At 45.3% G+C, this 21,008-nt stretch overlaps 1 protein-coding gene across 1 annotated transcript in view; it reads left to right on the top strand.

The window, feature by feature from the left end:
- Nucleotides 1–21,008, top strand: part of LOC137148956 (snRNA-activating protein complex subunit 4-like) — a 25,957-nt gene extending 4,949 nt beyond the window's left edge. Inside the window, exons 5-13 of the mRNA XM_067542189.1 lie at nt 653–725; nt 1,172–1,336; nt 3,091–3,210; nt 11,988–12,237; nt 14,787–14,857; nt 15,216–15,323; nt 16,413–16,440; nt 17,486–19,236; nt 20,919–21,008. Of these exons, the coding sequence (XP_067398290.1) occupies nt 653–725; nt 1,172–1,336; nt 3,091–3,210; nt 11,988–12,237; nt 14,787–14,857; nt 15,216–15,323; nt 16,413–16,440; nt 17,486–19,236; nt 20,919–21,008 (2,656 nt within the window). The remainder of the gene's footprint in view (nt 1–652; nt 726–1,171; nt 1,337–3,090; nt 3,211–11,987; nt 12,238–14,786; nt 14,858–15,215; nt 15,324–16,412; nt 16,441–17,485; nt 19,237–20,918) is intronic.

Here is a 21,008-nt window from a genome sequence, read left to right as displayed (position 1 = left end):
TGTACGGTAGACATATTATAGCTTGTACAGCTACAGTGTACTGAGGGAGTTAACTAGTGTGTGTACCTATTATTTATTTGTGTTGTCCTGGTAACTAAGAGCCCTGGTCATGGACTAGGACCCCATTTGCTAAACATTGCACAAATGCAGAACAAAGCGTGTCCCATTAATCAGCAAGAGTTGAGGCTGGTATTTTCCAAGGGGCCTATGCGTGTTAGGGAGCCAACTTCCATTGAAATTCTGTGAGACTTGGGAGCCTGAAGCCCTTAGGTCCCTTTGGGAATCGTTCTATAATACAGACAGAATCGCATGACTCTTCAATCCCAGACAGCATGGCTGGTGACACGTTCTGAGCATAATGAATACGAGTGCTTACCTTCTCTTGCTGTCTGCTGGCGGCCCTTGGTGCTATCAAAGCAGCTTCTGCCCCTATAAAGACTGTACTGTTGCAGTTGTGCCAGGGATGGGAGAGGGAAGGCAAACACATGAAGCAAATGCCAGTGTCAGATCAAGTTAATAGCGCTAAAGAGCCTGATCCTGTGAATTGCTGAGTCTCTACAACTCCCATTGAAGGCAATGAGATCTGAAGGCGCACATGCATAGAAAGAGACCCAGTGGTTAATGTGATCATTTCTTCCTCCCCCTCCTGTAGCCATCTGCCAGAGGAGACCTTGCTAGGAAACAGATTGGATGAGCACGACTGGGAGAAAATTTCCAACATGAATGTAAGTTGGTAGAGCAATTACGTAGACCCAGATTCTGCCTCCCTTCCTCTGTAAATTGCCCCATTGATTTCAGTGGGACTAATTGTGAAGTAAAGAACTACTTTGGGTGCACAGGAGAGGTAGAACCCAGCCTTTAGCACTTAAATAGCATGTCACTCTTTTCAAAGGACTGCAGCTCGATTCCTGATTTTAACTTCCAAAAGAGCCATCTGGGCTCAATGGGACGGCACGACGTTGCTCTGTGTAGTTCTGAGAGTTGACATTGTGAAAGGGATTCACAAGTTTGGTGCTGATGGAAAATAGCCAACCGTGTGCTTAAAGATTAACAGCAAAATAGATTCGAAAGTTTATTTAAGGAATAAGCCTTTTGCATTAGTCTCACTCAGTTGGCTAGGATATTTCCGTAATGTCTGCAAAGCGGCGTCAATTTGTCTTGTTTCTCTTAGTTCGATGGAAGCCGCAATGCAAAAGAGCTGAGGAAATTCTGGCAGAACTGGGAGCATCCGACCATCAACAAGAGGGAGTGGAATGAGGAGGAGATAGAGAAGTTAAAAGAAATAGCTGTGAAACATAATTGTCTGGACTGGCAAACGATAGCCCAAGAGCTTGGGGTAAGACACTCACCACTATGAATTGAGTATTTATTTGGGGCCCATCTTATGTTTGAAAGTAACGCAGTATGTGCTGATAAGGGGCTTGAAGTAATGGGTGAGCCATGGGGTGCTGCTTTTAAAAAGGAAGTAAATTGAGGAGTTCAGGAAGTGGATGGACCGAGTGAGTCCTAGCGAGGCATAGTGCAAGCAGATGTTGCATGCCAGACCTCCCCATGCAAACTCTGCCAGTCTGACCTGTAGCATTTCTGCTGTTCTAGTTCTGGACGTTTCTCCAACAGATAAGACACAAGTTGGGTACTGGCGTTGCATCAAAGAAATATTTCTGCTAGATCACCTGGCAGAGGGGGAGGCTGACATCACCAAAATACTTGTACTTATAACTAAATTCAGAGGTGAAAGATGGGTATTTGCTCTCAACAAGTTTTCTATTTATTGTATACCCATGTGCAGGTAGAGGAAAATGTAAGCCAGAAATCATGCTAACAAATACTTTTGTGGGAAACAATTGAGGGGGTGTAACCAAAACCTCTGAACTTGTTCACTTTCTAGAAGCTGAAGCAACCAGAAAAACATTTTCCTTCTTGAGACTGTAGTGAATGTGGGTTTTATAAACACTTCATACTAGCGTCAACACACTCTCCAGTCTATGCAGGACTTTTTCTGAGCAGTGTCAATTGAAGACTTGTAGTGTGTAACTTCCCCACTTGGTGGTGATAATTGTGCAGCAGTGAATTCCTTGCAATATTGTGTCCTGTTCCAGTGTGGACACTTTTTAAAAAGGATGCGAAAAAATGGGAGGTTTGAGAAAAAAGCCACGAGTGTGATTCAAGGTCTGGGAAGTCTGTCTTACAGGCAGAGATTTAAGCTGCATTTATTTAGCTTCTCAAAGAGAAGGCTAAGTGGTGACTTGATCAATTTTATGTGGGGAGAAGACTTCTGAAAGACGGCCCTTTAATCTAGCAGACAAAGACATAACAAGATGCAATGGCTGGAAGTTGAAGCTAGACAGATTCAAAGTAGGAAACAAGACACAACTTTTTAACAAGGAGGGTAATTTACCAGTAGGACAATTTACCAAAGGATGTGGTGGGTTTTCCATCTCTTGAAGTCTTTAAATCGAGATTGAATGTCTCTTTCGAAAAGAGATGCTTTAGCTCAGCCCCAAGGGATGGGCTGGATGTAGACATTTCTGTGTGAAATTCCATGACCTGTGGTGTTCAGGAGGTCGGACTAGGTGACTGTAATGGGCTCTTCTGGCCTTAATTTATGGAAGGAAGAAAGATGATGAAACATTAGTGAGAGCTATTGCTGGGTCATTAGTTGACAATGATTATAATCACTGTCACCTGGTGTTCCCTTCCATCTGTCTGCTGTATACACTTGTTACCTTGCTTGTCTTTAAACTTCAGTTATAAGCTTTTTGAGCAGGGACTGTCTTTTCCTTGTGCATAGTGCCTAATACAGTTTAGCCCTGGTCCCTGATGGGAGTCCTCAGGCACTACCACAGTATTAATAATACTTAAAAGGATTGGATTTGAACCACCACTGGTTCATACCAGAGCCAGTTCGATTTAGCCCTCTCTTTCCTAGGTCAAATTGCCCACAGTGATCTAAGTCAGTGTTTCTCAACAACTGGACCAGCGCCAGTCCCTGAGATCTTACTGACACAATTTAGGAAGGCAATCAGCCGATCCCTGGCATCAAAAAAAATTGAGAAACCCTGTTCTAAGTAACTTTGTTCTTTTATTAAGACAAACCGAAGTGCATTCCAGTGCCTGCAGAAGTTTCAAGCCTACAACAAAGACTTCAAGAGGAAAGAATGGACAAAGGAAGAGGACCAGATGCTATTACAGCTCGTTCAAGAAATGAGAGTAGGAAGGCACATACCTTACAAGAAAAGTAAGTGACTTCCAAGGTAATCAATTCCCTTCTTAATAATCATGGAGCTTGATTCTCCAAGTTCTTGTTTTCAGTAATGCTCCCAAAGTGGTAGACACTTTCCAAATATAAAAGGGGACACGGTCTCTGTCCTGGAGAGTTGGAGTTAATTTTGAACAATCCTTGGATTTTCCTACTTTAATTTAAAAGGCTCATCTGCAGCCATGACTCCCGGTGCCGTGAACCTGTCATATGTTCCAAAGTTGTATTTGGTCAGTACTTGGAAGCAAAATCTCCTGGGTGCTGCAAGATGGGTTGTTGGGAGTAGTGTGTGTTTGTGACACATACAATTTTATTACAAATGGTAACCTTTCTTACACATCATGTGTTTTCAGTTCTTGTTACATGCCAGTTGTGTTTTGAGAAGTTAAGTGTTTAAGTCAGAACTACAATGTGCTTAAACAAGAATGCTGGAAACATCCCATTAAAAGCAGATTTTAAATATTTCTTTCAATTTCTAGTTTCTTATTACATGGAAGGAAGAGATTCTATGCAGCTAATTTACCGATGGTCAAAAAGCGTGGATCCCAATCTAAAGAGAGGATTCTGGACACCAGAGGAAGATGCTGTTAGTTCCTTTATCTTTTCTCCAGTTCTAGAAAAATTACATGGTACAAAAAGTGGCTAGATGAAGGCATTCCGTTGTTCCAGTACTGAATAGCCACATGTCCATGGAGGTTGAATCCCTGGAATGTAAAAAAAAAAACAATTGGAAAAAGCAATTCAGAAGTCTTAGGAGTTCATGTGAAATCATGGGGCACTGTGTCAGATTTAGACTATAGTAGAGACATATCTGCTTCTGTCTTGAGCCCATTTTCGCTGAAAGGGACCAACATGCGATCTCTGTTGGGTTTGTTAGTGAAGCATTAGCCGTGTGTCCATAGAACACTAATTAAAGTTATCTTCACCCATTATCCAGGGACAGGAGCATGCTGTGTTCTCTATTACAAAGATGGCATAGGTACTGTACAAATCCAGAGGTAGATGCGCAACTCTCCCCTGAAGAGCTTCTAATCTGTTCTGACCCTATCTTACTGAAGCTGAAATGTCAAGTCTTGCTTCCTCTTCCTCAGGCACTAGACCAGTGTAGCAGTGTTTTCCTTTGAAAACAAACTAAAATAAATCATTGGTGTGTGTTTGTTTTAAAAGAAAATTAATTTGGTGGCGTAAATTATCTGTCAGTGGCGCCTCTGAGTAACTCCAAAGCTCAGAATGACAGAATCAAAGTCCTCCTATGATATATATTTATTTGCTGCTTCTCCTGTGAGGGTGGCAAGGGAGGGTGGGTGTGATTGGTAGTCCAAAGACCTAGTGGAGGCAGAATGAATAAAGAGCAGGGTGTAATGCATGTAGCTAGGTAATTCCCAAAAGATTCCAGCTAGTGCAGACCTATTAACTTGGAATGATTTGAATGCATTACCAAACTTGCTTTGTGTAATTCCTGTAGAAGTTGTTGGCAGCAGTTGCTAAGTATGGAGAGCGTGAGTGGTATAAAATTCGGACAGAAGTACCAGGAAGGAATGATGCTCAATGCAGAGAGAGGTTAGTACAGAACTTGGCAGCAAGATTCTGCTAGTCAATCTGTAACGAAGATGCAACATTTAAAAACATTTTTAAAATTTTTTTTAACATACGTGCACCTACCTCCTCTGTGCACCTTTCACAAATAAAAGCCTCAAAATGTGTATTCTAAATAAAACAAAGAGGCCACAATGCATCTCAGCTGAGCTCCTCCCACATTCTCACTTTTTGTACTGTTGGGTTATTCTTTGCATGTTTATGAAAAGTCTAGTTAGTGACTCTTGTAATTTGTCACTGATATTGGGAGTTCTCAGCACCTTCCAGGATTCGGCCCTAAATTACAATTTAGGTACAGTTACTATCTAGTTTTGTGTTGCCTTTACTACGCCTTAACTGTGAATCTTAGGTTCTTTGCCGAGAACCAAGGAGTTGCATCAGCAGCAATGGAGCTGCAGTGTCAAGGATACAGGCATGTGGGACAGCACGGGGAAGGAAGGGGTCTAATGATTTTACTCTCTTCATTTAACCTTAGAAAAGTCTTATGAGAGAGAACATTTAATCCAGTTAATCATTGTATCACATCTTTTAATTTTCTAGATATATAAACGCATTACACCATGATGTAAAGAAAGGCAGATGGAGTTTACAGGAAGAAAACAAGTTAATTGAACTGGCAGAGAAACATGGCGTGGGTAAGTTTTCAGTGTGGCATGATCTTTAAGGGCTTGTGGTGATTTTGAACTGCTTTTGTTTCTAATTTCATTAAAAACCTGCGTTGGTACTGGAGAGCTTTGCTTCTTACTGAGAAATACATTTTGCAATCTTTCATGTATGGTATGACCTGCATGTAGTGACCTCTGGAATAAGTACAGCCATCCTGGGTCAGACCAATAGTCCACCTAGCCCAGTATCCTGTCTTACAGCAGTGGCCAATGCCAGGTGCTTCAGAGGGATTGAACAGAGCAGGTAATCATCAAGTGATCCATCCTCTGTTGCCCATTCCTAGCTTCTGGCAAACAGAGGCTAGGGACACTTCAGAGCATGGTTTTGCATCCCTGCCCATCCTGGCTAATAGCCATTGATGGACTTGTCCTCCATGAACTTATCTAGTTCTTTTTTGAGCCCTGTTATAGTCCTGGCCTTCACCACATCCTCAGGAGTTCCACAGATTGACTGTGTGTTGTGTGAAGAAATACTTCCTTTTGTTTTTTTAAACCTATTGGCTATTAATTTAATTTGGTATCTCCTAGTTCTTGTGTTATGAGAAGTAGTAAATAACCTATCCTTACTTATTTTCTCTACACCAGTCATAATTTGATAGACCTCTGTCATATCCCCTCTTAGTCGTCTCTTTTCCAAGCTTTTTCCATCGTATTAATCTCTACTCATATGGAAGCTGTTCCATACCCCTAATTGTTTTTGTTTCCCTTTTTCTGTACCTTTTCCAATTCCAATTTATCTTTTTTGTGGTGGGGCAACCAGACCTGCACGCAGTATTCAAGATATGGGCGTACCATGGCTTTATATAGAGGCAATATAATATTTTCTGTTTTATGAATAGGAAGACTGTTTCCATAAAGAAGTCCTGAGTTGTTTCAGTGCAATGTGCAGTCCTGGTTACAGAAACCCTCTACTTTGAAGTTGATCAGTAAAGAGGGAAGAATTCTATAAATGGGCTTCCCTATGCATTACTTTCTTTTAGGATAAGCTGTTTTGGCAGTACAGAAGCCTTGGGCAGGCAGCTATGAGTAAGGATTCTGTGACTTTAACAAACTTCCATGATTACTTCGGCTTCAGCCTCACCCCCGTGACTGCGGCAGTGGCTTCAGTCCCCCTGGGTGGTCAGCTCCTCTTCTTCCTCCCCCCCCCCCCTCCCCAATTATTTTTAATAAAAGTCACAGGCTTCCATGAATTTTTATTGCCCGTACTCTCCATGACTTTTACTAAAAATAACAATGACAAAATCTTAACCTTAGGTGTAAACGTTCCTCTTCTAATAGTAATTACTGCAAGGGAACCTCCTTTCCACTTTCTAACCCTACCTACAAGTGTACTGCAAAGAGAGGTCAAGTTGGAGCACAGGACTGGGAACTAGGGATTCCTCCGTTTTGGTCCAGCTCTGAATCTTTGTGGCTTTGGACAAGAAACTACATATAACTTGTATTGCACTTTTCATTGGGCTTATGTTCTTAAAGCTCATGCTTCATGGCTTTAGCTGGCCACCTCTAGGGGTCAGGAGGGGATTTTCTCCACCTTCCCCCCCAATGTATTCAGGGTTTCTTTTATGTTCTCCTTCCTCTGAAGCATCATGACTGGCCACACAGCTGGAGGGGGGATATGAATGGGGGTAGGCCAGCGCTCAGAGGTGGCTACAAGCATTCTGTCTCTCTCAGGGACTTGGCTGCCTGGCTCTTGTTCACGTGCTCCGGATCTAACCGATCTCCATATGTGGGATTGGGAAGGAATTTCCCCCCAGGTCACGTTGGCAGTGACCTTGGTTCTTTTTGCCTTCCTCTGCTGTGTATCGGTGCAGGTCACTTGCCAGGATTATCTGGGTATATCTCCCGTCCCTCTCACTGCAGGGCCTTGGGCCCCTCTGACCCTCCTATTCTCTGTCTGTGGCACATAATGGTCTAGTCTCCTGTGGGATCTAATGCTAGGGTTTAATTTTGGTGGCTGGGTTTAGTGTGTGGGGGCTGGGTAGTGTTGGTGGCCTGTGTCGGACAGGGAGTCAGACTCTGATCTGGTGGTCCCTTCTGGCCTTAAACTCTGACTCTGTGTGAAAAGCACTTGCGTTAAAAGGATGTAATTAAAAATTACACTACTTTCTGAATGTTTGCCTACTATTGGTACTGATAACCCCTCAAATCACTGTATTATTGTCTAGAGGCCAATCTGGTGAGAGAGGGACTGACTTTCACTACTGTGTGATGTTAATATGGCCCAACTATTTATCTTCTTAGGTCACTGGACTAAAATAGCTTCTGAATTACCACATAGAACTGGCTCCCAGTGTCTAAGCAAATGGAAAGCCCTGATTGGGGCTAAGGTATTGTAACTCTCTGATCTGGTTTTGTGGGTTATGTTCCTTTTCCTTTGCAGTAATCCAATTACCTGTTTAGAAGTACAACATCTGGCTATGCTGTAGACCCATCTTATTTAAGAAAAGAATGGGGGGGGGAAGACTATACTGAAGGTGAAATCCTGGCCTCACTGAAGTCAGTGGCAAAACTCTCATGAACTTCAGCGGGGTCAGGGCTTTCACACTGAATACTTAGGCCTGCTCCTGTGATGTGAAGAGCCTCTTTGGCTCCCTATGTTCTTAATGGCAGCTGAAAGAGTTTATGAGCTGCTTATCGCTCTGCAGGTTCAGGCCCTTACAGCTCTTCCCAGGTTTTCATGTAGGCCCTGGGTATGTCTACACTGCACACTAACCCCGGGTTCAGACTCAGGTTTGAGTCCAAGCCACCCTTCTGTACACACACATCACTTGGGTTAGTGAGCACTCAGGATCTAGGTCCTAGGATGGGTTGGAGCCTGAGTCCTATTGTCACTTGGGTTCTCACTCTGCCATTTTGCAGTGTGGACGCAGCTCAAGCTGCAGACCTGAGTCAGAAGGTCTGCACAGGGCAGTATGGATGCATTAACATGGCTGTGAGACCCAGGTGCAGCCATTGTAAGCCCAAGTTTACAATGCTATATGGACGCTTAAGCATGGGTTTGGAAACACCAAATCCACAAACCTGGTTCCCACAGACGTGGGTTAACAATGCGGTGTAGACATATCGTTGAAAATCTGGCCACAGGGGGGCTGAACATGCTTCTAAATCTGCCCACATATTTTTAGGTATCTTAGGGCATGATTGTATTTGCCCGTGGGAAAGCACCCATTAATTTCAGTGCTGCAGGATCAGATCCTGAATGGGGAGCTGTTGGATGCTGAGTTCTTTATTTAAGTCTGGCCCCTGGTCCTAAAGAATAAAGGTTCACAGAACCCACCCTAAAAGTGTGGAGATGCAAATGAGCAATGGTGTCACCATAACCACCTAGTGCATTAAGCCGTGTCGTTGGAGACTGAAATCAATGTTGAACTTGCCTTTGTATAAGGAAATCTGAACTCTTAAAAGGCTTGGGTCTTAGCAACAGCACAAGTATTATCAATACAGTAAACCTCAGCAGAAGTGAAGTGGGGCTGTCTCCTGGCAAACCACTCCTTCCTGACAGCGTGCTGTCCGGTAAAGCATTTTTATGTATTGTGTCAGTTGATTACTTCCAGCTCTCATGAAGAAGACATGGGGGAGACACAAATTAGTGGCAAATATTTGTCGGGTCTCATTTGTTGGATTTGTATGTTTGTGTTTTTAATACTAAACAGAAAAAGTCCGGGCCACGGAAACGCCTTAAGAAACGCAGGCGAGTGCAGAGACACAGTTCCAGCTCTTCAGACAGCAGCAGTGAGGATTCAGAGTCAGAGCTAATGGACAATGTTGAGGGAGAAATGGACCCTCCCTCCGGATTCGGGTGTATGGTGCCCAGCCTCGATCTGTGGATCCCGACAAGGACAGATCTGACTGAGCGTAGGAAAGCGAAACACATGATGCCATCCTTTTACTGTTCCAAAAGTGCTCATGTAAAGCAAAACTTAAGATGGGTTTCAAATGCATCTGCTGGGAGAGGCAGGGACAGAGTCTCAGATGATTCAGCAAGGTTAAGTACTGTCCTGAAGGGCATTAAGTATCCACCTTCTACTGACATCAATTTGAAGGACCCAGAAGAACTGGTAAATGAGGTGAGCACTTGACTTCTTGAAAAAGACTGTACTGTGGTGCTGTCAGCTAAGCTCAAGCTGGGAAGGGTTGATTGGGTCGGAGGGGAGACCGCTAAGGCAAAGCCAGGCGCTGCCGGAGGTGGTGTGGGTTATTAGCACCCTGTCCTTTTGATATCCTCAAGGCCTCCACAGCACTTCCTGTAAGAACACGGTGTTCATCTCAACGTCCTAGCCAGGTGCCAGTGTCGTCAATTGCATTCTGCTTGTTAATTCGTTCTGCTGTTCCATTTGGCTAGGATGCTCTTCCTTCTCAAATTGTGGCTTCATGCTGCTGTCAATAGCTGACCCTCCCCCTCCCCCCGAGATGGTGGCACTGCTGGGGTCGAGGAAGAGCCCTCTGTGCATGGGGTCTGTCAATATAAGTTGCAGAGTATTCTGGGTTAAAAGCTAACCAACTGTAAGTCAGCATTGGCCGTGGGTGCCTCTGCTCATCTCAGTGCGGATGTCGGTTGTTTTTTTTTTTTTTTTGCAGAACTCAGGGAAAAAATGTGATCGTGCTGTGTCTGGGCTACCTTCTTCAAGGTTGTTCAGGCAAATCAAATGGTCAGTTATAGCATTGGCTTGATATTTAAGTTGTACTGCTTGATTTTCCTGAACAATGTCACCACGCCACAGGGGAATTGGGGTGCTTTTGAAAATTTTACCCAGTGTGGCTTGTGGAGACTTTGATTACCCAGTTTTTCTGGGGAAAGTTTCAGGTTTGTCATTCCCCACCCACACCTCTCGCTGTGGAGCCAGACAAGCAGAACAGGTGGGTCAAAATAGTCCTAAATTTGGGTTTCCTAATTTTTTTTCTTTTGTTGCATATCAACTTTCCTTTGACGTATCTGCAAACCAAACATTACAGCACTGAGCTAGTGCATGGGAGCCAGAAAGTTAAACTGACTGCAAATGAATGTTGAGCTGGTTACTTTAAGAAACTGCAACAAGTAGCAGAAATATCAAGTCTCTGTCCCTTTGTTGCGGATATCTAGCTGTCAGTGCAGATTAGTTCTTCACGAGACTCTTAATCCTGTAAACTTTTATTTTGTCTGATGGCTTAGATAAATTCATGGAGGATAGGTCCACCAGTGGTGGTTAGCCAGGATGGTCAGGGTGTCCCTAAATCTCTAATTGCCAGAAACTGGGACTGGACGACAGGGAATTGATCACTCGATAAATTGCCCTGTTCTGTTCGCTCCCTCTGAAGCATCTGGCATCACCCACTGTTGGAAGACAGGACACTGGACTAGGTGGACCATTGGTCTGACCTAGTATAGCCGTTCTTATGGCTTTTATATATTTTCCTCCAGGCTTCCATACGTGGAAAGCAAGTCTTAAAGGTTACCCTTGAAGATGTGAGGAGAGTGCTAAGAAAAAATACCTGTTCTCAGCGGAAATGCGTAAGTGCCTTCTGGCCTTCCTCTCTAATAACACAATCAGTTTGTAATACCAGGTGTTCTTTGTGAAGCCTATACGATAGATTGAATGGAGTGAAATTCTTAAAGCAACTTTAACCCTCAGACTTCTATTTTCTGTCTGAGTACTTGTTAAGGGCCAATGATGTGTGTAGCTCTGAGACTGCCTCTGTCTAAACATGCATGTAACCTGGCTGTGCACTTAAACAAAGTTAGGGCTTTAGGGGACTGACAGTTTCATGTGCTCTCCACTAAATGTAGAGCCTTGCACTTTCTTATCAGCAGCATGTCCTTTGTATGTCCCGATGAAATGCTTTGCTTCAGCACGTGCATGATCAGCTGAGTTTTTTAAATCCTTGGTGAATGACCAATCCCATGAGTGTTTCAACTCTTTGTTTATCCAGCGTGATCCTTTCACAGCAGAGAGCAGCATAGTTCTGTGTGCAGATAGGTAGCTAATCTGCAATTAACAAGAGAGGCAAAACAATCTAATGGAGACAGATCATCATTTTAAAGTAGTTGACCAATATACACTGGAATAGTGAAGTGCCCTGTAACAGGTTATACTGGCATTCCTAAAGACAAGGTAATGAACTCACATTGATGCACTTTGTGAAGAGAAGGTGAAGGTGAAATGGAAGAATAACGTCCTCTCAGTTCGTAACCTAAATTTCCTTATGGTTCCACTATGATCATTTTAATACTGGTGGTCTGACTTGTAACCCCTTCTGTAAGAAACCAGTGGTATGTATATATACTATCTCCTAAACCACATCTTATATTTTAACACAGTAAGGACGTCCCGTGTCCTGTAAAATGGAATAAAAACATGCGGAGGATCTGTTCCCACTAGCATGAATCAACATTGTTCCATTGAATTCAGGGTGGAGCTGTGCTAATTTACAGCAGTTTAAGAGCTGGCTTGGATTTTTGTGTGCTTATATCTTTTTTCTGCCACATACAGCTAGACAAGCTAAGGAAGCCTTACGTCCCCTCTTCAGCATTGGTTTCCGGAGTGGCGTCAGACACATCAGTCGGCCAGGTGCTGCAGGTATTACAGAACACTACGGAGAAAAAGTACCGTCACCAGAGAGAGCGATTCAAGAGAAAGAACCTGGAGAGGAGACTCTTGATGGCAGTGACTCCGTGGGTGGGCAACGTCCTACTGCCTTGTGCCTTTAGTGCCGAGAAGGTGGCATCCCGTCAGACAAGAGGTACTGATGACCCATCAGGTTTCTAAGTATTTTCCCGCTTTCCCCCACCTTGCACAAACTTGGGGCCAGGCTTTTAAACAGGGCTCCAGGATTGTGCTTTAGGACATAGCACCTTTGAAATATTTAAGACCCCTGAGGTGTAAGGTAAGTGACATTACCTCTTCCCATCTACAGTATGGGTAACACAGACCCAGGGCATGTCTACACTACAAAGGTAAGTCAACTTAGTTTAAGTCAACATCCAGGCGCCACAATAATTAAGTTCGTCGGGCGTATCATTGTGTTGGTGGAATGCGTCCTAACTAGCAGCGCTTGCGTCGATACACAGAGCAGTGCACCCAGGGTAGCTATCTCACAGTGCAACTAGTCACGGGGGCGGGGGGGTTAGGAAGGGCTTGCAAAGCCTCATGAGACCAAAACATTGTTGTGGGGGAAGGGGAACATGGTTTCAGCCTCCCATGATGCAGTTCACTGCTTCCCTCCCTCTCCTGATATCAACGACAAACCCATACTTTTTTTGCACCTTTTTTCAAAAGCCTGGCTTAGTCACGTGTTCATCATAGCCCATGAACCATGGACTCTGCTCAGCTGTGCACTCTTTGTGAGCATTACAAACACTTCACGCCTTATCCTGCAATATTTCCAGAGCCGAGACGAGCCACCACACCGAACATTGCAGTGTCATTCAAGCAGCCCTGCTGCAAGCCATGGAACAAAACAATTCCCGGTTGCTGCTAGCAGTCGTGCAGCAGCTGAACATGGTGGAGTGCCATTTCTGGTCCTGGAAAGAAGCACTGACTGGTGGGATCACATTGTTATGCAGCTATGGGATGATGAGCAGTGGCTGCAGAACTTTTGAATGCAGAAGACCACTTTCCTAAAACTTTGTGTGGAACTTTCCCCAGCCCTGAAGCACAGCAACATTAAATGAGACCTGCTCTGACAGTGGAGAAGTGAGTGGTGATCACTCTGTGGAAGCTTGCAACACCAGTCTGCTAACAGTCAATGGGCAATCAATTTGGCGTTGGTAAATCAACTGTAGGAGCTGTTGTGATCTAAGTATGCAGGGCCATTAATCAGCTTCTGTTAAGAAGGGTAGTGATTCTGAGCAACATGCAGGACATAGTGGGTGGTTTTGCTGTGATAGGTTTCCCTAACTGTGGTGGGCTGATAAGGATATGCGTGCCATCTATCTTGGCACCAGACCATCTTGCCAAAGAGTACATAAACCAAAAGGGATACTTTCCAATGGTGTTGCAAGCGCTGGTGGATCACAGGAGGCATTTCACTGACATCGAAGTGGGATGGTCAGGAAACGTGTGACACAAGCATCTGTAGGAACACAGATCTGTTCAGAAAGCTGCAATCAAGGACTTTCTTTCCAGATTGCAAAATAACCACTGGTTAATGTTGAAATGCCAGTAGTGATCCTGGGAGACCCAGCTTATCTCTTGCTCCCATGGCTCATGAAACCATGCACCTGGACAGCAGTAAGGAGCAGTTCAGCAATAGACTCAGCAAGTGCAGAATGGTGGTGGAATGTGCCTTTGGATGTTTAAAGGGTCGCTGACGCAGTTTGCTTACTAGGTTAGATCTGAGTGAAAACAATATCCCCATTGTTATTGCTGCATGCTCCATAATATCTGTGAGGCAAAGGGAGAGAAGTTTCTGCAGGGATGGAACGTGGAGGTAGATAGATTGGCAGCTAATTTTGGACAGCCAGATACCAGGGCAGTAAGAAGAGCCCAGCAAGGAGCTCTGCGTCTCTGGGAGCCTTTGAAAGCCCATTTCAGTAATGAGCCACAGTAATGTGTGCTGCTTATCTGAGTTGTGCCTTCCCAAACCTTCCCCTCCATTGCATCAGTTTCCATGTACCTCCCCTTCCCCCCCAAGCTCCCATGATTGAAATAAATAAGAGTATTTCATTTGCAAAACGTTGACTTTTATTGCACAAACATAAAGAAGTTGAAAGAACAGGAAAATAACTTAACCTTGGGCAAACAGTGTGATAAAAATTGGGAGAGGAGAAACAAATGCAGTTTGTCTGTGAAAATACCGAAGTCTAGCCCATCAGAGGTCTTCGAATGGCTGCCTTTTGTTCTTAGTACTCTCCCCCAGTGTTGAGTGGAAGGGATAGTGCACCATACCCCCCGCGTCCTGGAACATTGGTGGAGGGAGATTGGGAACAGGGACTCTAGCCTCAAGCTTTTTTTCTTGAAGCTCAACCAGACACTTCAACATTCTAACCACTAGACCACACTTCCCATTTAGGTTAGATTTTATTGTGGCAGTACTTTTTCCTATCTACAAGTCATTGTTAATTAAGAGGCAGGGATTATACTAATTTATTTACTCAAAATATATGGTCATTCTAAAATATATGGTATTAAGAGATGGGCTTATAATTTGTCGTAGTCTTTTATAAGACCAGGATGAGTTGCAAATGTCGTTATCCAGCTCCTCAAATGTTGATACTGGAGGGATGCTGCTAATAACCTTCCGCAGACCTATGTGACTGTCCAGTTAATTTTTTTATTGTTTTTTTCCAGCTGATGTTATTCGAGGACAGCTTCAGTCAGTCACACAGGCCAGCACTCCACTGTTCACGCTTTTCATTCAGGTAGGCACCACTGCATTAACTGGACTCCAGAGTTTTAACACGCAGATATTTGTATGCTTGTATGTGGTAGATATTTAAAAACGTGGCATCCATCACTGGTAACTCATTTCTCTAATTATTACGTGTCTTTCTCTTTAAATTACCTGTGTAGAGAAGCCATGATTGTAAATTCAGCTTAAAAAACAAAAATTTTGCAATACAAAGAACCATGTACTAGCTGGCTTCCTTCTAGTCGCACCAAAAAGGCCCTAAGATTCTTCAAACGAATCCTCTTCTGTTTGCGTGGTGCTGTCCCCTTCACCTCCAGAACACTCTGTTCCACGTTGAGTTTTAACGTAAAATTTTAATGTCTATGCAGCTCTTCCAGATTGACACCAGTGGCTGCATGAAGGTTATTCGTGAGAGAAAGATGAAGCAGTCGGAGCTCATCAAGGCCATGGCTGGGAATTCAAGGAGACTTCAGCAGGTACTGCACATGTGTCTCAAAACCTTTTCCCGTCATGCGGGCTTCAAGGAGGTGGTTGGGTGGAAATCACTGACTGTTTGTGTCAAGGGAAGCTGTATGTATTCCGTTTGTCAGCTGCTGCTTTGTAATTCTCACAAATGGGAGACTAAAAACAGCGGTTATATGGCTCAATGGATAGGGCACTGAAGTGGGCATCAGGAGACGTGGGTTTGAGTTCCCAGTTCTGCCACTGACTCTCAGTGTGATCTTACTGTAGTCACTTAACCTCTGCTTCCTCAGCTATAAAATGAGGTTAACGGTCACTCACCTGCATAAAGCTCCTTGGGATCTACCAGGGAAATGCTGTTTTAGAAGAGTAGGTGGCTGTTACGCATTTGTAATTACAACCGGCTAAATGCCTTATCTTAGACAATCCAAGCTTTGGGTAATTTATGCCCACGTGGGTCTGCTGATAACGATTCTCTTTTGGAAAGCTGGTACTTCTCCCACACTTCTCTTCCATACTGTATGTGCAGGCAGGGAAACAATTATGTGTCAGTATTGCAGTAGCACCTGGGAGCTAATTGGGAAATAGCGAAGAGGTCTTTGCTGTTGGCGTTCACAGTAATGAAAGGGTTAGCTAGGCCCTTGCCTTTGTGAGTTGATGCTCCATGGCTGAGTGATCAAAGTGATGCCAGTTGGCTCCAAGAACAGCAACTCATACCAAAGAGGATTGTTTTTGTGTCTTTTACCAGTAGCTCTGACTCCTGTTCTAGGCGAAGTCCTCTGGACCTGCTGCTCAGACTCTCTAAAAGAGGCATCTGGTGTCAGTAGAAGGGAAGATTAGAGAAATCAGACATGCACAACTGGGTTAACATGATTAGTTCTGTTGTGTTTCGCGTCTGACATGTTTTCAGTGTCCTGAGGATACTTTCCTGCTAATGTGCCAATGTACACCAGTGGGAAAACAGGATTTTGACTCTCCCAGAAATATCAGGAGAAATGTGCTGTACCCACACAGAGTCCCCTCTCTCTCAGGGCCATGTCTCTCCCGGTTTGATCTCTAGGTAGCCCAAGGATATAATTCATGTCTGTTTCCTTTCTTTGCAGCCCTCCTGCAGTTCCCAGAACTCTTCAGGTACCTGCCCTAACACTTCTATTTATTTGCACAATATATAGGCACTTGCACTTAGTTAATCACTGGTTAATGTGATTCTTGGTCAAAGCCTCAAGAACAAAAATCACTTTTCGTTTTACTGCCTGATGGCTTTTAAGCTGGTATTTGCTCATTCAGTTACTGGCCATAGAAAGATGCCACTTCATAAAGATGGGCAAAGATTCTGGAGGGACAGGATGACCAGTAATACTATGGCATCTCTGGTCATCAGCGCTGTAGAACTGTTCTATGGGTGGGTGAAGGCTAGGTGTTCTGGAGCAGTCCCATTCTGGTGCTAAATGCTGGGGTCCCATTGGCCTGATCAAGCAGGTGTTCTCTTCCATGGTAGTGTATTGCTCTGCACATGACTCCTAGGAAGATAGCTTCATTCACTTTGGATTACTGTGGCTCTTATGTGTCTTTATTTTTTTTAGAGGCCCTCAAAACAGGGCTGATTTAAACCCATTGTCTGTCGCAGAGACTCACGGAGCTCCCTTTTAGCATGAATGGCAGTTTGTGTGCGACTTACCATGTTAACACTTACCCATAGTTTAAGGAGCTAGATAGTGACTTTGAAAACTCCATTCAACTTTGAAAGCATTGCTAAAATCTTTTGTTTCTGTAGGCCGTCCGGCACAGCCCCACTCCCAGAAGGGCATAGCGAAGGCCAGGAGACCCATTGCCTCAAAAGCAAAGGAGAACCCAGCAGCTGTGCAGGCAGGCCTCCCTGCTCTTCAGACTCCAAAGCAAAAGCCAAAAACCGTCTCGGAGTTACTGAGGGAGAAGAGACTGAGGGAGTCCCGGGCTAAGAAAGCTTTGCAGAGAACAGTGATTCTTGCCCCACAGGTGTTGGTTTCACCCTCTATGATAATCCAGCACCCCGTGCAGCAGGTAATTCCTGCCACGCAAGGAGGGCGTGAGCCTCAGACAGCTGGATTGCTGGGTAGCAAGAATGCTCAGACGGCATGTGTATCAGTGCCACTGCCAGCATTTACTCCTGTCATGGCTTCTGTGTCCTCTCCCAAAGCTGTTGGAAGCCATTCATCTCCAGCCCCAGAGTCTGCGGAGAGCACTTGCTCCTCCGAGAGCAGGAGAGAGAAATCCAAGAGGAAGCTAAATGAGGAAGCTTTGGGAGATAAGTCCAAAAGGGAGGCTTCTCAGGACAGACCCATGGGTGCAGTGGAGAACGGCCTGCCCCAGGGGTGCAGGAAAGCTCAAGCATTAGCTGGTGGCTCAGCTCCTGTAGTCTTGCAAAACCAAACCTTCATGCCACATCAGATTGCATTGATGCCATCTTCAGCCATTTCTTTGAACCCTGCCACCGTGGAGTCAGGCCCCCAGAAAACTTCTCCCTCCACACCAATGATCTGTGCTCCAGCTCTGGTCAGCTCGCAGCAGAATGCAATCAGTCTGTTGCCTACTATCGTGGCTCCCCAGAGAGGGTCCCACATGGTTCACAAGAACATCGTGCCCATCACCTGGGTGGTAACGTCCCAGGGTTTGATCCCCACCCCTGTACGGGCATTGGTGGGCATTCCCAGCCAAGGAAAGCCGCCCACAGTGGGGACCGTAGGCGGCGCTGCCAGAAATCAGAGTCGGACTGGAGAGACTTCTGATGCAAACACCTCTGCCCCAAGAGTGCCGCTGACACCAGCTGGAGCAAGTCAAGCACCCATCGGGTGCATGGGTGTGCAAGTGCTGAGCCCACAGTTAACTGAAGGGGCGCCGTCAGGGAAGACAGTTTGCTTAAACCATCCCACTCTTCCGTCCTCGGCAGTCTCCTCGGATCCTGGGCACAACTTGCCCAGCCTGACTCCTCCAGCTCCTCCGTCTTTCAATGACCTCTCAAGGACGGCAGACTCCTCTGGAGAGAGGAGTGTGACCCTGACCAGCCTTCCAGCTGAAGGATCGGCTTTGCATCCCAGCCCCATGTTGCTGCCCCAAGCTAAGCCTCCTGCAAGTACTCAGAGGGCTGACCTGCTCTGCTCACCAAGTCTCACTGGCCCAGGCAAAAGCAATAACTGTGATACGCTCGATGGGGCCACTTCCAATCCCAACGTCGTCGTGAAAGGGATCCTGGCGCAAAGGTCAGATCAGCTTCCAGTCTGTAACAACGTTGCAGGGACCTCGGACCATCTTGCTGCACAGGTAACCAAAAACAGGCCGATCTGCCCAAGGCCACTGAGCACCCTGCCTGTGGACAGTCCACCCAGCCCACCCGCACCCAGTGCTGAAAAGAACTTCATTGACGTCAGCCTTATCTCTCTGGAGGACGAGGCTTCGGTGAAGGAGTGGCTGAGAGGGAAGCAGGGCATCCCGGTGCCCCCGTTGACAACCAGCTTGCCTTACTTGCCGCCTTTCTTGTGCAACTTGAAAACATTCTCCAGGCTACTTCTGCAGAAGAAGACACTGGAGCAGCGTGTGTCGTGCCTTGCGACCTCGGAAGAGAGCGGGTGTGGAGGCGCTGGGGCTGATCTGCATGCTGTCAGAGAGCTGGTGCGGCAGAAACTCAGTGAGAACCCTGCCTATCTCCTGCTGAAAGCCAGGTTTTTAGCAGCATTCACTCTCCCAGCCGTTTTAGCAACTCTGCCTCCTCCGAGGGTGATTACGACTCTCTCCAGCAGCTGGCAGCAGTCTTCAGAGAGTGACGAAGAGGAGTCACCTGCTGATATGGACTTGAGGGAGGGAGGAAGCCCTGGGAAAGAACTGGCAGAAGCACCATTGGATAGCGCAGCTGGCACTGTGCCCGGTGCTGAAGATGCTGACGTAGCTAATCAGGTAAAGTCAAGGCACTGAATTGGAATGTGAATGAATTGCTACAAACCATGTCTTGCTCCTGCTGGAGTTAATGGCAAAACTTCCATTGACTTTGGTGGGCCCAGGATTTGGCTCTTAACTAACTTTTTCTTTTAAGAAGCATGGATTTACATGCTGAAAATGAGAGAGAAGCTTCCCTGCTTCACGCAATACCCTAGCCGAGTCAGACGGCTTCCCCAGCCTCCCCCAATATATAAGGCTCAAGATTCTGAACAGCAGATCATACTTATGCACCACTGCTCCCCACCCGTGCCAAAGCCCTCTTCTCCAGAGCACCCGGTCATTACATACAGCACAGTCAGTGGAGCTCCTCTTGTTCTATTAAATACCAACCTCAGGTTAGTTTACAGTGTCTCCAGTTTTTCACTGGGCTGCAGATGTATACCCATAGCTGCTCTGTGGAACGTTGTCAGTGGATCTGGAAGATTTGGTTAGGGCTTTTGGTAGCCAGGAAGGTATGGAAGTTGGTTTTGGCTGTGCCAGCAGGAGGCAATTGAGGGAATATTTCTTAGTGATCTTTGGACCTACCTGCCCCTAGTTCCAGCTAAGCTGCACTTGGCCCAGACCTAAGAATCGGGGCCACGATTTTTAGCTGGAGCTCCAAAATCTGCTTGTCTCTGTTGTCCAAAACAATCCATGATTTCATGCTACGTCACTGGCTCTCATCAGAGAAATAGACAGTCCTCTTACCTCTGCTGTGCTTCCTTCAGGGTTTGGTTTTTAGACAAGATAAATGTGGAATTCATGCTTGATCTAGACAGCTCCTTGTGTGTTTTTGTAAGGAACAATTTGAATGGTTAAGCTACCAGTAATGGCTCTCACAGCTCTCAGTTTATAGACTAGAGCACAGCTACGCCTCCATGGTAAAGCACAATGTGACTCTCGTCCACTGCCCCTGAGTTAATACAAGGAAAAACAAACTGGGCACTTTGTTTTCCCCATCTTTGTCTTCAGGAAAATCATCATCTGGTTTTCTTTGAACAAATGGATGTTGCAATAGTTCATTTCTTGGTTGCGCTCTATAGAGATACTTCCAGTTACTTACATTCTCTTTATTGTTTTAAAGCAGTGGTTTTCAACCTGTGGCCTGTGGATACCTGTGGGTCTGCAAACTATGTCTAGGTTTCCAAAGGAGTCTGCACCTCCACTGGAAATTTTTTAGGGATCCACAAATGAAAAATATTGAAAACCACTGTTTTAAAGTGCAAATGATCCTCTAACTTCTAACCCTGTTTCCAGACCTATTCTCTAAGCTCCTATTTACAAAATTTGTGGTGTTTCCTATAAAACTCTCAGGCGCCTTCTGGTGGATACTAAGTAGGCCAAAGCAGAAGAGTGCTTGGGGAAGGCCTGTAGCTGTTTACCTCTCCCAGGAGAGCTGAGGTTAGCAGGATTGAGTGTGTTTGAGAATTCCTTATGTTGTGGATAGGTAACACAGTGGTCTTTGCATCTCCAGGATGTAAAGGGAACAGCTTGTGTCCCTGTGTAGAATGTGAGGTCCCTACTCTGTAGCATCTCATGTGAGCAGACTAGGGTTTTCTAAGTGCCTGTATGTCTGTCAGATGGAAGGGGTTTTGTGGGGAGAGAAGAGTTCCTACTGAAGCTCCCTGTCCCACAGTCACTGTCCACACCTTCGTTCTCAGACCCTCTGGTTCCTTATTCCTATGTTACTGCCGGCTACCAATAGTCCCTTCCTAGAAGAGCTGATCAAAGATGCCATCTCCCCAGTATGA

The sequence above is a fragment of the Emydura macquarii genome, unplaced genomic scaffold, assembly GCF_026122565.2.
Source record: "Emydura macquarii macquarii isolate MOO-44397 ecotype Brisbane River unplaced genomic scaffold, CSIRO-AGI_Emac_v2 contig_691, whole genome shotgun sequence".
NCBI lineage: Eukaryota > Metazoa > Chordata > Testudines > Chelidae > Emydura > Emydura macquarii.
The sequence above is the reverse complement of the archived record's forward strand: the minus strand, read 5'-3'. Positions and strand labels throughout refer to the sequence as shown.